Source organism: Numida meleagris, chromosome 17 (assembly GCF_002078875.1).
Source record: "Numida meleagris isolate 19003 breed g44 Domestic line chromosome 17, NumMel1.0, whole genome shotgun sequence".
NCBI classification, from domain to species: domain Eukaryota; kingdom Metazoa; phylum Chordata; class Aves; order Galliformes; family Numididae; genus Numida; species Numida meleagris.
Window position 1 is genome coordinate 6,951,356 of NC_034425.1, and position 12,358 is coordinate 6,963,713.

Sequence of the window (12,358 nt, forward strand, 5' to 3'; positions counted from 1 at the left end):
TTTTTTTTTTGAAAGCAGAAAGCTGAACTGCCAACTCTTTCACATCCTAACCACCAGATGAGGTGGGGCCTCTCTCCGGCAACCACTTAGCTCCAGAAATGATGTGAGGGTAGAAAAAGGCCACTCTGCTGGAAATTGTCACTCTTACACAAGCTGGCTCTATTCAGTCCCTGATCAAAGCACTGCCTTACAGAGAAAGTCGATTTGCACGCCCTGGGACAAAATAATCTAATTTACAAGCTCAGGCTATAGAACTTTCTTTATGGAGAAAAGGAAAAAAAATACCAAAAAGAAAAACCACATAAACCACCCCCCTCCACCAGAAACATCATCTATGATTTCTTGCTGCTTAAGACAGCAGAAAGAGGAATTTTAGCATATTAATCTCAAGACAAGATGAGTTTATACTTGTCTGTGTAAACAGTTTATTCACTGCAGGAATCAGGAGTCTGCAAGTCAACAGAATTAGCAAGTCAGTGAGTTAATATTCGAGAGCAAGGCTACTCCACAAACTGGATCCCCTCAAAGTAAAGCAGCAAGAGTTCTGGAGGCGCATATTTGCTGCAAATGTTTCTCTTTTGGGAAAGCCTGCTTCCTGCCAGCTTATAAACAGTGGGCTTTGAAGGCTGAAGGTAACGATGTGCATGAGGTGAAGCTGCTCAGTGCGGCACAGAGGTGTCAAGGTGGTGCCTGGCTGCTGCACCTGCAGCCAAGGAAGGCTCTGCTGGACCTAACCTGAGCATCCCTGCTTGAATTAAACCAGGAGGCCAAATTTAGGGTCATCAAAGAACCCTAATTAGCACTTGGCTTTCAAGGAAGGACCAGACGTGACTACGTGGGTTTCGCTCCAAAATGTCCTGACTCCAACCCAGACCCTGCAGCTCCCACCTGAACTTACCGGAAAATGAGGTAGAGAAACTTGACCGTTGGCCTTAACGCTGCGATGCATTTCCCTCTGGAGCTGCTTCTTGCTCCCAATTCTGTATGGGGGGATCCCATCTCTGCACACGAAAAGAGGTCACCGTCAGCTGGGGCTCACCATCCAGAGACAGGCACGGATCAGCCACACGCAGCTCCACGCAGCCACCCCGTGCTCTAACCAAACCAGTTCTCCATCACTTCCAAAATAACCTGGGCACGCTGCAGGCCCACGATCTCAGACATCCTGAGTGCTCTGGATGTCACCTGGAGCCAGGATAAGCCTCCAATATCTGACGGCTTGGGAGGGGCCCGCCACCATCCACACGGATGAGCGGTAATTAAGTAAAAGCCAAAAAGCAAGCTGAAGGCAACTCTATGTGAGAAGGGACCCAAAAGATCCCATTAGCTTTACTGCTGAGACATCTTACAGAAAGGCCCTTCCATTGACAGCTTTTTGCTTTTGCCCTTTGGCTTTGCAGCATTTTTCGCCACCAATTTAAGCTCTCTGAGATCACAACTTTCTCTCAGCCCTGAAACACCCTACAGGATGTTGGCACTTATGGAGTCAGTGAGGAAGAAGGTGATGACAGACAGCCACCAAAAAGCTGCTCCCTATCCCTAGGGCCCTACTTGAGATCTGACATGGTTCTCCTGCCCTGAGGGTGGGCACAGTGAGGGGCAAGCAAATGTAGGCCGTAAGAGAATGTGGGCCTCAACCTCTGGGCACAACGCTGCTCCTGTTGGCCATGCCAGCCCCTTGCTAGGAAGCCAAGAGAAGAGACCCAATGACAATACTGCATGGCCTGCTCAAGACTATGCGGGGTGTTATCACCTGGCCACACAAAAAATTACCTCAGCTGGGATTAAAGGGCCTTCCATAGAGAGCGGGGACAACCTGAAGAGCATGCCTGGAAGTCCTGAATGTCTGATTCCACCCCTTCTCTCAGACTTGCTGAGAAACTTTGATCTCTGGTCCAGCCCCTTTCTTCCATCTGCCCCCACACCTTACTCATCTGCTGAGCAGAGAAAATAGCTCCAAGAAAGCCGAGGTGGCACAGTGTGACCCATGTCACCTCCTGCTTCAGGCCTCTGGGAAGACTGGAGCCAAACTTTCAGTCACTTTTAATAAGTGACTGTTTTAATGAGTAAAACTAAGCTGCAAAACCCAGAGTGAAAGACCAGAGCAATTTCATCCCCATAAACTTGGAAAAATATTGATACTGACAGAGAGCATGCTGGAACTGTAACGGTCCTAACGCCTCAAGGTGATCATCAGCCTCGTCCAGATGCAGGCCATGGATGTGCATGATATACAGGTGCTCACTGTCCCCACTGCACAGCACGAGGCTGCAGAGCACTTTGCAGGGAAGCAGCAAGCCATGGCCACCACTGGTGGCCCCCAAGTGTCCCTGCACCTGAAGGACATCTAAAGTACCTGCATGAGGACAGGTGAAGGACTGGGAGAGCAAATCTTGAGTGAAAGCCAAATCATCTGCACCTTCAGAGCAAGATCTGCTCATTGCAGCTTACTGAGATAAGGGTCTCTTAGGGAAGAGCTTCAATTTAGGCAGTAATGAGTGAAACAGACATTTTAAAGGTAAGTAAAAATGCCAGCATGCACACAAGCCATGCATCCATATTTAAAGGCCAAATCCTGTTAACAATCAATGGAAGAGGAGGTGTCCTCTACCAGTAGCAGTCCAAGAGGCCAGACTGGGAGGAGCAAGGAGGGAGTGGAAGGTCTGTGCCCAGCAGGGGCACCCAAGGACATGACAAGGGGACCTGGGGAGCTCCCCACATTGCTCCAGCCTGCAAGAGAGAGATGCTGTCCCCAGCCTAATACTGCAGCCACCAGCTGTCCCTGTAGGGTGTCCCCATGCTGCAGGACCATCTCTGCCCAATGGGACCGCCCTGGGACAAGCAACAGAACAGGAGCAAGTGACTCATGCTGTCCTTGCAGCCAAGCCAGGCAAGGTGGCTTGAAAAGGAAGAAGAAAAGCAACGTCCTGCAGAAGCTGACTCAAGAGCATGGCTCCTTTCTTAAGATTTGCCCTTGTTTGGGCCGCTATGAAAGCCACTCTTTCCCCTAAACCTCCTCTGGTTGCAGAGCCCAGATCAACCCTTCTGCTCCCTGCTTTTACAGCCCAGCCTTGTCCAAAGAGTTTTACAACTTGTAACAAAGTGCAGAATTAAAGAAAAAGAAAAAGGTATTTCACTGTGATGAGAAAGCAGTGGCACTGCTCAGAAAGCCAGCCTGGAGAATGAGGAGGGACTTTTATAGCCAGTGTGACTGGGGGAAAATGGACAATGCTGGGTGAGAAGGGAGGAAGAGCTGAACAAAGCGTGGTCACCCCCTGCAGCAGGGACAGATGGATGGAGCTGGAGCCAGGCTCAGTACAGCAGGAGACATTGTGGGGCACAAACCCCTGATGCTGAAATAGACCCCGACCATGATGGGAAGAAGGAGCCTTTAAACTGAAAACGCTGTGTTTGGCCAGAAGCTCCAGCGCAGGGCACAGGCTTAGGGTCAACCCTAAGTGCTGCAAGAAAGTGCTCCCCTCGCTGCAACCTCTCCCTGAGCTCCAGAAGCAAACTTTTGCGCTCACTTTCTTGGCCACTAAAAGCTGTGGGCCGAAGAGCTGCAGGGTTTAGGCACTAAATAGTAGAGTTTAATTATAAACATCTCAGCTAACCAGGCTGGGGCTAGGCCAATCTGTTTCTGGGGGAAACACTAGTTTGAAGTCTTCTACCCAGTCAGCTGCCATTTAAGCTGAGCCAATTATCTTAGCCTTTTGACTCAGATGTGCCTGACCTAACCTGAATGTAGTTTTACTGCTGCTTTGAAATATCAGACTCATGCGCATATGCATTCACTCCCATCTTCATTTGGCAACGGCTCTGAAACAAGCCTCTGATCTTGCCAACATCAAAAGCCTGGTTTGTAAGATAAGGTAATATTTGAAGTTTGCTCAGCAGCATTCCCCTGTGTCCAAAGTAAATCCATAAATAAGATATAAGCAAATAAAAAAAAAAAAATCCCCTTTCCTCTCCCCCACCAATCAAGAAATGGAAATAGAAATTTGCATGATGCTTTGTGGCCATTACAAAACACACACACACACGGGCTGATCCCTGACATCCAGCACAGAACAGCAAGGCCGTGCGTGCTGCTGGGAGACCTCTCCTAAGTCCAGCACAGTTCGGGTTTAGATTTATTTCGAAAAAACTGACTTCTGCTGCAACGCCTGACAGACTTCTCCAGAACAAGTTTTTCCTCTTCACTTGATACCAGCATGAGCCAAAAGAACTTCTTTGCATCGGCACTGATGACACAGAACAAAACCAGGGCCCCTGTTGAGGCGCAGCAGAGCTCCCAGCACTGCAGGGCTCTGACAGGGCCCGGTGCCGGGACAGGCTCACCCCAAAGCTCCTCCCGCCATCTTGGCGGCCAACTCTCCATAAAGGAACTTGTACACAGGCCTTAACTTCAGCCATCTCTCCGCAAGCAGCAACTCACCGCTCCCACCTCCACCACACAACCAGCCCCGCGTGGCCGTGCCCGTCCCCGGACGGGGCAGCACCGCAGCGGGATGCGCGCGCTAGGCCCCACGTCCTGCCCCCAGCCGCCCCCCAACCTGGAGCTGCGAGCAGTTTAATCAGCCAAGCTTCCCCAAACTCTCACAGCCTGCACGGGCCATTGTTATGGCAGGAAAAAACAGGCAGGCTCCTTTCATGCGCTGCTTTATGGGGAGCTCCTATTCACTTGTTCAAGGAAATTTCAAAGCGGGCTGCTACCCTCTTATCCCCGCTAAGCTCCCCTGGACTAACAATGGGCTGAAAGCGATTCAGTTAAGCCTTTCATCCACCATGCACTTTATTTCTCACTCAGTGCTCTCATCTGTATAAGGCCTACAATTGGCATTGCTGTGAAGAGAGGGTATAATCCTAGCCCTGTGAATCCCAAGTGACCCTACACTGGTCCAGAAATGACTAACCCAATGAATGCTCTGTTGACACATGATCACATACAACCAGAGCCAGTAAGAAGAAATAAAGAAGTCACCCTATGATTCAGCTCTTTTATTTAATGCCAATATTGTTCAATAAGGGAATCTGGGGGGACAACAAACTATTTTTTTCCATAATATCAGTGCAAAACACGCTTGTGCATTTAAAAAAAAAAAGCTTAAAAAAAAGCTTTTGTTTACGCATCAAGGATTTTTGGTAAATCCTGTTTTCCATTGTGCATCATCATGCAGCACTGTTGACTGAAAAAACAGCATGCAAATCTCTCTGAGGAGTACAGAGGAATCACTGCCACATCCAATAAACACAGGGGAAGGTTCAGCTCTGGGATGCAGACCTGGAACACAGCACTGTTATCTGACAGGCTGCATTTCTGGAGGACTTGTACTTAAGTGAAGATCACGGAACACAAACAGAAACATCTGCCTTCTATCCAGTTGAAGAAAGTGGTCCTTAAGAGCACTACGTGAGTCCTACCGAGCCCTCTGCCCCCAAAATACCATTTATCTCCTGCTGAGGAAGGAAAACTGTGGAAGAACACTCAAACTCTGCACACTGCTCAGTGGTGAGAAGGAAAAAACAGATCCTGCTACAAAACCATCTCCTCCCTGTGCTCCTAACACACTTAGACCTGATCCAGGCAGCTCCGTTCAAAAGGTTCTTTGAAGGCTGCCCCAGCCACACCAGCTGAGCAGCTATTTGCCCCTTCAGGTCACTGGCCCTATTAATGTACATTCTGGCATTACCGATGAACCTTAATTACAGAAAGTGCTTCCTACAGGAAGTAATCTCCTCCTCTTTGATGACTGATAACTAGTTAAGGAAGCCTGGCCTTAAGACAAAAGGCACAGGGAGACTGCTCCTTGGGTTAGTCAGGCAGTACTATTAACATAAGGGAAAACACGTTTGCTCAGCTGCAAAGTGCCAGCAGAGGGGTTCATCACCTCCTTCCATCCGATACCTACGGCAACGGCAGAAAGAACGAGGCCACCAGGCCTGGCTGCCCTCTGGGTTTGGCACAGCCCACAACTACATGCAGTGCATCAGTACTGTACTTTTGAGATGGCACACCCCAAAAGGAACCGGCCAGCACGGGGTACTTACACACTGCTGTCTGTCATTGACATGGAGTCATCCGTCAGGGCATCACTGGATATTTCACTATCGTTTGCGCTGGTTGCTGGAGCAAAGACATAGCCAGAACTCACATGGTAGGGGTTAACAGGATCATTCCTCTTGAAGGACCTAGGGACAAGAAAACAAGAGCCCAGTTATCAGCCAGGCTTGGGCTGGAGGACAGCACGTGAGCTGAATGGTAGCACGTTCTATGTGGGAACCCCATACACCCCTTGAGAAGCACCAACCACCCGCTGCTCACACCAGCACCCTGCCAGCAGCAAGGCAACAACCAGGACACGCGGTCTAAAAGCACCCACTGCCCAATGTTAAAGATATGGCAATTGGCACAGGACACACAGCTCAGAAAAGCCCAGGAGGCACCCAGGCGCGTTCTGATACCTTTAGAATCTTGGTTCTAAAGCCTGGTGCTGCACCGCTGAGGCCAGCAGGAGCTCCACCTAATCAAGAAGTTCATAGCTTGAGTCCCACTGAGGACCAGCCCATAAGTGCTTAAACCTACTCCAAAGAGAGGAGTTAAGGCCCCTTTGGGAGAAGTTATGGTATCCACCATAACTAACAAGAGAACTGCCTGGAGCTGCTAAGCAGGACCCCTATGCATCACAGTTGCAACACGCTGTCCCAGGCCTCCCAAAGAGAGGTGCCACCTTCCCAGCACTGCAAAGGCCCATTTTTAGGGTGAACCTCCACAATGAACAGTATGGGATTTCTTGTGCTTAGGGCTGGGTGAGGCGGGAGGAAGAGGGCAGGAGCAGCTGCAGGTGGCACCTGGAAGGGAACAGCTTCACCTGGAGAAGCAAACCCAGAGCCAGGCCGGGATGGCTGAGCCCAGCACCACCACCCATCTGTGGGCAATGCCGGGAGCCTCGATGGGGTCATGCACAGGGAACCTCCAACTCAGCCGGGATCAATCCCCCTATCTTGGCAGGCGATAAGGGGATTATGCAGGGAGGTTTGAAAGCCGCATGTTAAGGTGCACATTTTGTTTCCCCTGAGAGGGAAGATGGGGTTGTTAAGCTTCTGCGTTTGTATATCAAAGCAAAGGGCCTTGTCATCTGATAAGGACTGCTGATTTTAATAATTAGGGCCACTTACCCAGGACTTGGGGGCCTAAGGAATGTGCCAGCAGGCTCGGCAGGTTTTTTAATGGGCTTTCAAGCTCCCCGCCCCCACGGCAGGGCTGGAGGGGAGCGGTGGGATGCAACAGAGCGGCCCTAATAGGGAGCAGCAGCTGCCCCACTGCCGTGCACCCCTCCCTTGCACCGTGGGGAAACGGGGGATTTTACAGGGCTTGGGTTAAAACCAAAGCAAGAAAAAAAGGAGAAAAAACTGTTTAAAAAAAAAAAAAAAAAGAAAAGAAAAAAAGAAGAAAGAAGAAAAAAAAAAAGAAAGAGGGGGAGAAGCTGGGCCTCTCTGGTATGAGGTGCGGGGCTGGGGCTGCTGCAGGTACTCAGCCCAGCCAGGGCTGCATTCCTTTCCAAGGGAGGCCAAGGCACTGCTGATGGGGAGATCAAGATGTTAAAAAACATATAGCTGCAAAAAAACGAGATAGTGAGGAATGCCACAGGAAAGAAGTTAAATCTTCAAAGATAAATTAATTCCACATGTGGGTGAAAGCTAAGTGATCCCACTACTACTACAAAAGAGTTCTCGAAACACATGCAGACTTCTGCTCTGATTCAGAGGGATGTGAAGTCCCTGTGACACTGTGTGGGTCCTTGGTGGGCTTCCAGGGGATTGTGCAAGGGATGCAGCTCTTTCCTAACTTTGATTTGAAACCATCTCACGTCTTGAGAGCGCACACGAGGAGCACAGGGCTTGGTAGGGTGGGACGCTCCAGGATCATGGATTGGGATGCTCCCTGGGAATCCTGGAGTGGGATGCACTGGGGTCCAGGAGCACCCCTCCTCCCCAGCAGGACCACATTCCCATGCTCTCCCAGCGGATTGCTGGAGAGGCTGCGCTGGGGGTGGAGGCAGCGGCTGCGTATGAACACAGCGCAGGGTGAGGAGGTGTGTCCTAACGCTGTTTGGGAAGATATAATTAGAGAAAGTGGCCACAACTCACTCCTCTTCCCCATCAGTGTTGGTCTGCAGCACTGTTTCCCCTCCCAAAACCTCACTGACGAAAAGCCCCCACGGTTCAACTATTTTTAAAGCCAGCCCCCACTCCACACACTTCAAGCAGAACAGCCCCCATCCATTTTCCACATTCGATTTTATTTTTTTTTTAATTATTTTATTTTCACGTGACCACCTCGCTGCAGGAATTGCCCCCCCCCGCTGCACCACGCTGCCTGCGGGGGCTGGAATTGCCATGGAAGCAGTGGGCTCCCACGCAACCCAGCGCCCTGCTCCACGTGCAGCGCTCCAGCTGTCAGGCAGCAGTTGCTCTGGAGCTTCAAGGAGAACGTCTGATGTTTCTCAGACTATTCTTATCTGGACGCAATGACAAACGGCGTGCAACTCTCCCTGTGCCATGTTAGGCCACGGGTGTATCAGAGCTCAGTGCCACTGCGATTCCAGGGGCTCCTGGTTGCATCCCCTACTATGAGAGGGCCATTTCATGTGGTTTTTTTATTGCCAAACTTTGCTGCTTCAAAATAAGAGCGCTCCGGCACTTCAAACCACAGATGTATGCAGAGAGAAAAGGAAATCTACCAGGAGGGTTTTGAGGCAGAACTGAACCTCATTAAGTACTTTCTTGGGACAAACATCATAGGGCACTCACAAGTTTCAAGGCAAAAAAAAAAAAGGAAAAACTGCACAAATGTGTGTGGGGGGGAAAGCATATTTTAAGAAAAACTATGTTAATCACAGCTTCCATGCTCTAATTGTAGAACACTGCTTCGAGCATAGCTTTACAATGGCATCATTTACTTTGATAATTGAAGCCAAACTCAGTTCCAATAACTTTGCACACAACAGCTCCACCGGCGCGGCCTTCAAAGGGCAGGAAGCCTCGGAGCCAGTGCCGCCGATGGGCGCGGGGCTAATGGGAGGCAGATGAGCCCACCCCGCTCCCCACGCCACGGCGGTGGCACTGCCAAGGCCGGAGAGGAGAGCGGCTCTGCGTGCACAAACGGGTGCGTGATAAATTTAGAAGGGCGTGTAAATAATGGCTGGGATTCCTGGACAACGGGGCCAGGCCCAGCGCGCTCGGCGGTACTGATGCCGGGGACGGAGGCTCAGCCACACATTTCCCGCAGTGTGCCATGGCTTTGGCAGGGACTCCGTGCCTTGGGATTTCCAGGTTCCTCCTGGCCCCAAATCCTGGATGAGGTGCACTCAGCCTCGCACTCTGTTCTGCTCTTACAGTCCCACTAAAACCCACTGGAGCAAGTGGGAAGAGCCCACACAGCGCTTCCAAACCGTAGCATGCTGGGTGGAGGGCAGGAATTCTTTGATTCCATTGCACGTATGAGGAGGGAGGTGTGGTTTGGCCACTCACCAGGAAAGACTTTGCGGGAGCTTCAGCTCCAATCCTGAGTGCTTTCCTAAACGCTGAGTGATGAGAGATAACCCATCCACATGCTCTTAAAACACACACGCACAAATGACTCTGCAAATGGGCAGCTCAGGGAGGGACTGAGAAGCACCTCAGCTTGACCTCCATCTCTTTGCATTGAGATCTCTTAGACAGCAAAAGCTCCTGGAAATTCAACAGGAGGTGATCAAAGCACAGCACACCACCTAATGCCCAAGGAGGGCAGATCTGACACGTGAGGAGCAAACTGCATTCACCCTGGGACCAACAAAAAGAAGGAAAAAAGAAAAAAGCCCACAGTGCTCATCAGGGAAGCAGCCACAGCTGTGTGAGAGCTCTTGCGGACCTGAAGCATGTGGGCTACAGCAGGGCCTGCAGCTCTGCTAGGACACCACGCCGAGCCCTCCCAGCCCCGAACGCCAACAAAGCCTGCAAGATGAAAGCACCCAACATCCTCTCCTGGAAAGCAAGCGGAGGGCAGCAGGTCACAGCAGGCTCTGGAGAACAGCAGATGCTCAGACAGCAGCACTGAGGCACGAGATGAGGAGCCCCAAACCCCAAGTCCAGCACACAGCTGCCAACCAGAGCTTCCACCCCAAGCAGCCTCCCACCAGAACCACAGCGGGATGAGACGCGTTCCCCCCCCCATCCTGCACCACTCCGGTGGCTGTCACCTCTCCTCTGCCTCCAGCAGGGGCAGAGATACCGAACCAAACCGCATCACCCCGCGGCGAGTTGGGGGCTCAGCCCCACAGGCTGCCAGGCACCGCGCAGCCCCACAGCGGGCAGCTCTGTGCAGGGCAGGAGGAACGCTCCGGCACTGCCTCCCCCGCTGCGCTGCCGTGCCCTTTGATGTCCGTGAATCACAGACACGCTCTCCAAATTCCCCTAACCGAGATGTCAGGCACTTACCAGAGCTAAACCCAAACTCCCCGTCCCGCAGACAGGAGCGCACATCTGCCAGCACAGCCCTCTCCTCTCAACCCGGATTCAACAAGCCACACTTATGGCAAGGGTGGAGAGAGGAAAGAATACATTTTCAGGGGATTATACAACTCATCATTCGCTCATCAGAGCCTCCTTCCCATCCCCCTTCGCTCACAGAGGGCTGTCCCTCTCCTCACCATCACCAACACACTGGAGGGCTCGGTGGGCACAGTGCCCCCAGCCAAGGGCTCTGCCACCCCCAGCACAGGCCACGTCCCCTCCAATGCCACCAGACACAGCCACAGCCTGAGCCCAGCCTGGAGCAGGACAGCACCCAGGTGCGCTACTCCCCTACACCTGGGCTGCCCCTATGACCTTAACTACTTCGTTTTAAGTATCCCTCTCTACACGCTGGCCCAAAGCCATCCCAAAAGGCTCTGACACGATGCCAACCGCAACGCAACGCGAGAGGCTCCAGATCACACCAACAGCCAAAACAAAAAGAAGATTTTCTGCGAGTTGCATAGTTGGATGTAATGAGCGCGTACGTTTCCTGCTCCATGACCGCACAATTGCTTCCCACACAACCAGCAGAGTTAAGCCCTGGCTGATGGGGAAGTCGGGGAGCTGGTAGGTTACATTATTCATGTGCCTCTATGATCCTCTCCACTACCGCGCTTAATAGGTTTGAAAGTCGAACCAATAATTAACGCGTGTCCGGAGGACATAGTTGCTATGAAGTTTTTGATCTATAAGAACTGAAAGAGCCAATGGGGCTGAAGAGCACAGCCTCTTGCTTTCCCCCTGCAGAGGGAGCAAAAAAACCAAAAAAAAACAAAAACCAACAAAAAAAACAACCAGCCAACGCCCCCAAATTCCACCGTGTCCCACCACCCCCCCAGGCACAGCCCACGTCCCGGCTCCCCGTACCTGTACCCGTTCTCCAGCGTCTCGGTGGCTCTGACGCTCGCCGTAACCCTCAGCGTTTTGCTGGACAGCCCAACCACCGAAGGCAGCATTTTGCTTTTGAAGTCGGCGCAGCTCCATTCCTCCTCCTCGTTCAAGGTCGGCAGATAGCCACAGACAACTTTTAAGCTCCCCAGCCCGTTGCTGCTCATGTAAGCAGGGTTCTCTCCTCCGCTCCGTACGTATTCGAGGTATATGTCAGAAGTTAAAAACATCTGGTACGCATTTTCCTCCATCACAGTCTGGATCTCAGTCTGTGCCTGATCAAACATGATGGAATCTATCTGCTGCTTCTTGATGCTATCCCTTATGTAGGTCTTGGTAGCAGGCTTGAGCTGCTTGGAGACGATGCTGTTGTTCTCGATGTACCTTTTGTAGATAGCTTTGGCTACTCTTGAAGTTTTGGTATCCTTAAGGTCCATCTGCCTGAAGCCATTGCAGGCAAACCAGAAGTCTAAGGTATCCACGCATTTTTCCCTTTCCAAGAAGGTCCGAAAGAGATAGGCACCATCTTGATCTCCCAACAAGGAGTGCAGGGATTTGGTCCAGCGGGCCAGCGGGGAATCGGGGGACGCGCTGCCCTCCGGCTCCCCCAGCCCGTTCTCATTCCTCCGCGGGGCAGCGGGCACCGGCATGGCCTTGAAGCTTTGGCTTTTGGCGAGAAAGGAGCTGGGGGGCTGCGGGCATGGCGGTGCCTCTCCCTCCTCCCCCGGCACCGGGGGTCGGGGCGCGTCCTCCCTGAAGCTGCTGCCGGGGTCCGGGAGGTGGGCGAGGAGCACGGCGCTGCTCATGGCTCCGGAGCGGGGCTGCGGGAGGCTCCGGGAGCTGCGTGCCGCTCGCTCGAGTCAGCGGGGGATCCTGGGAGGCTCCTCTCTGGGAAGGGGAAAAAAAAAAA

General features: G+C 51.9%; 1 protein-coding gene across 2 annotated transcripts in view; it reads right to left on the reverse strand.

The window, feature by feature from the left end:
* AXIN2 (axin 2) overlaps positions 1–12,350 on the reverse strand; it is a 21,264-nt gene extending 8,914 nt beyond the window's left edge. For both annotated transcript variants that reach the window (XM_021414865.1, XM_021414864.1), the window contains exons 1-3: positions 11,428–12,350; positions 6,052–6,192; positions 899–1,001 (exon numbers count right to left, since the gene is read on the reverse strand). In XM_021414865.1, the coding sequence (XP_021270540.1) occupies positions 899–1,001; positions 6,052–6,192; positions 11,428–12,254 (1,071 nt within the window). In that variant the 5' untranslated portion in view covers positions 12,255–12,350. The remainder of the gene's footprint in view (positions 1–898; positions 1,002–6,051; positions 6,193–11,427) is intronic.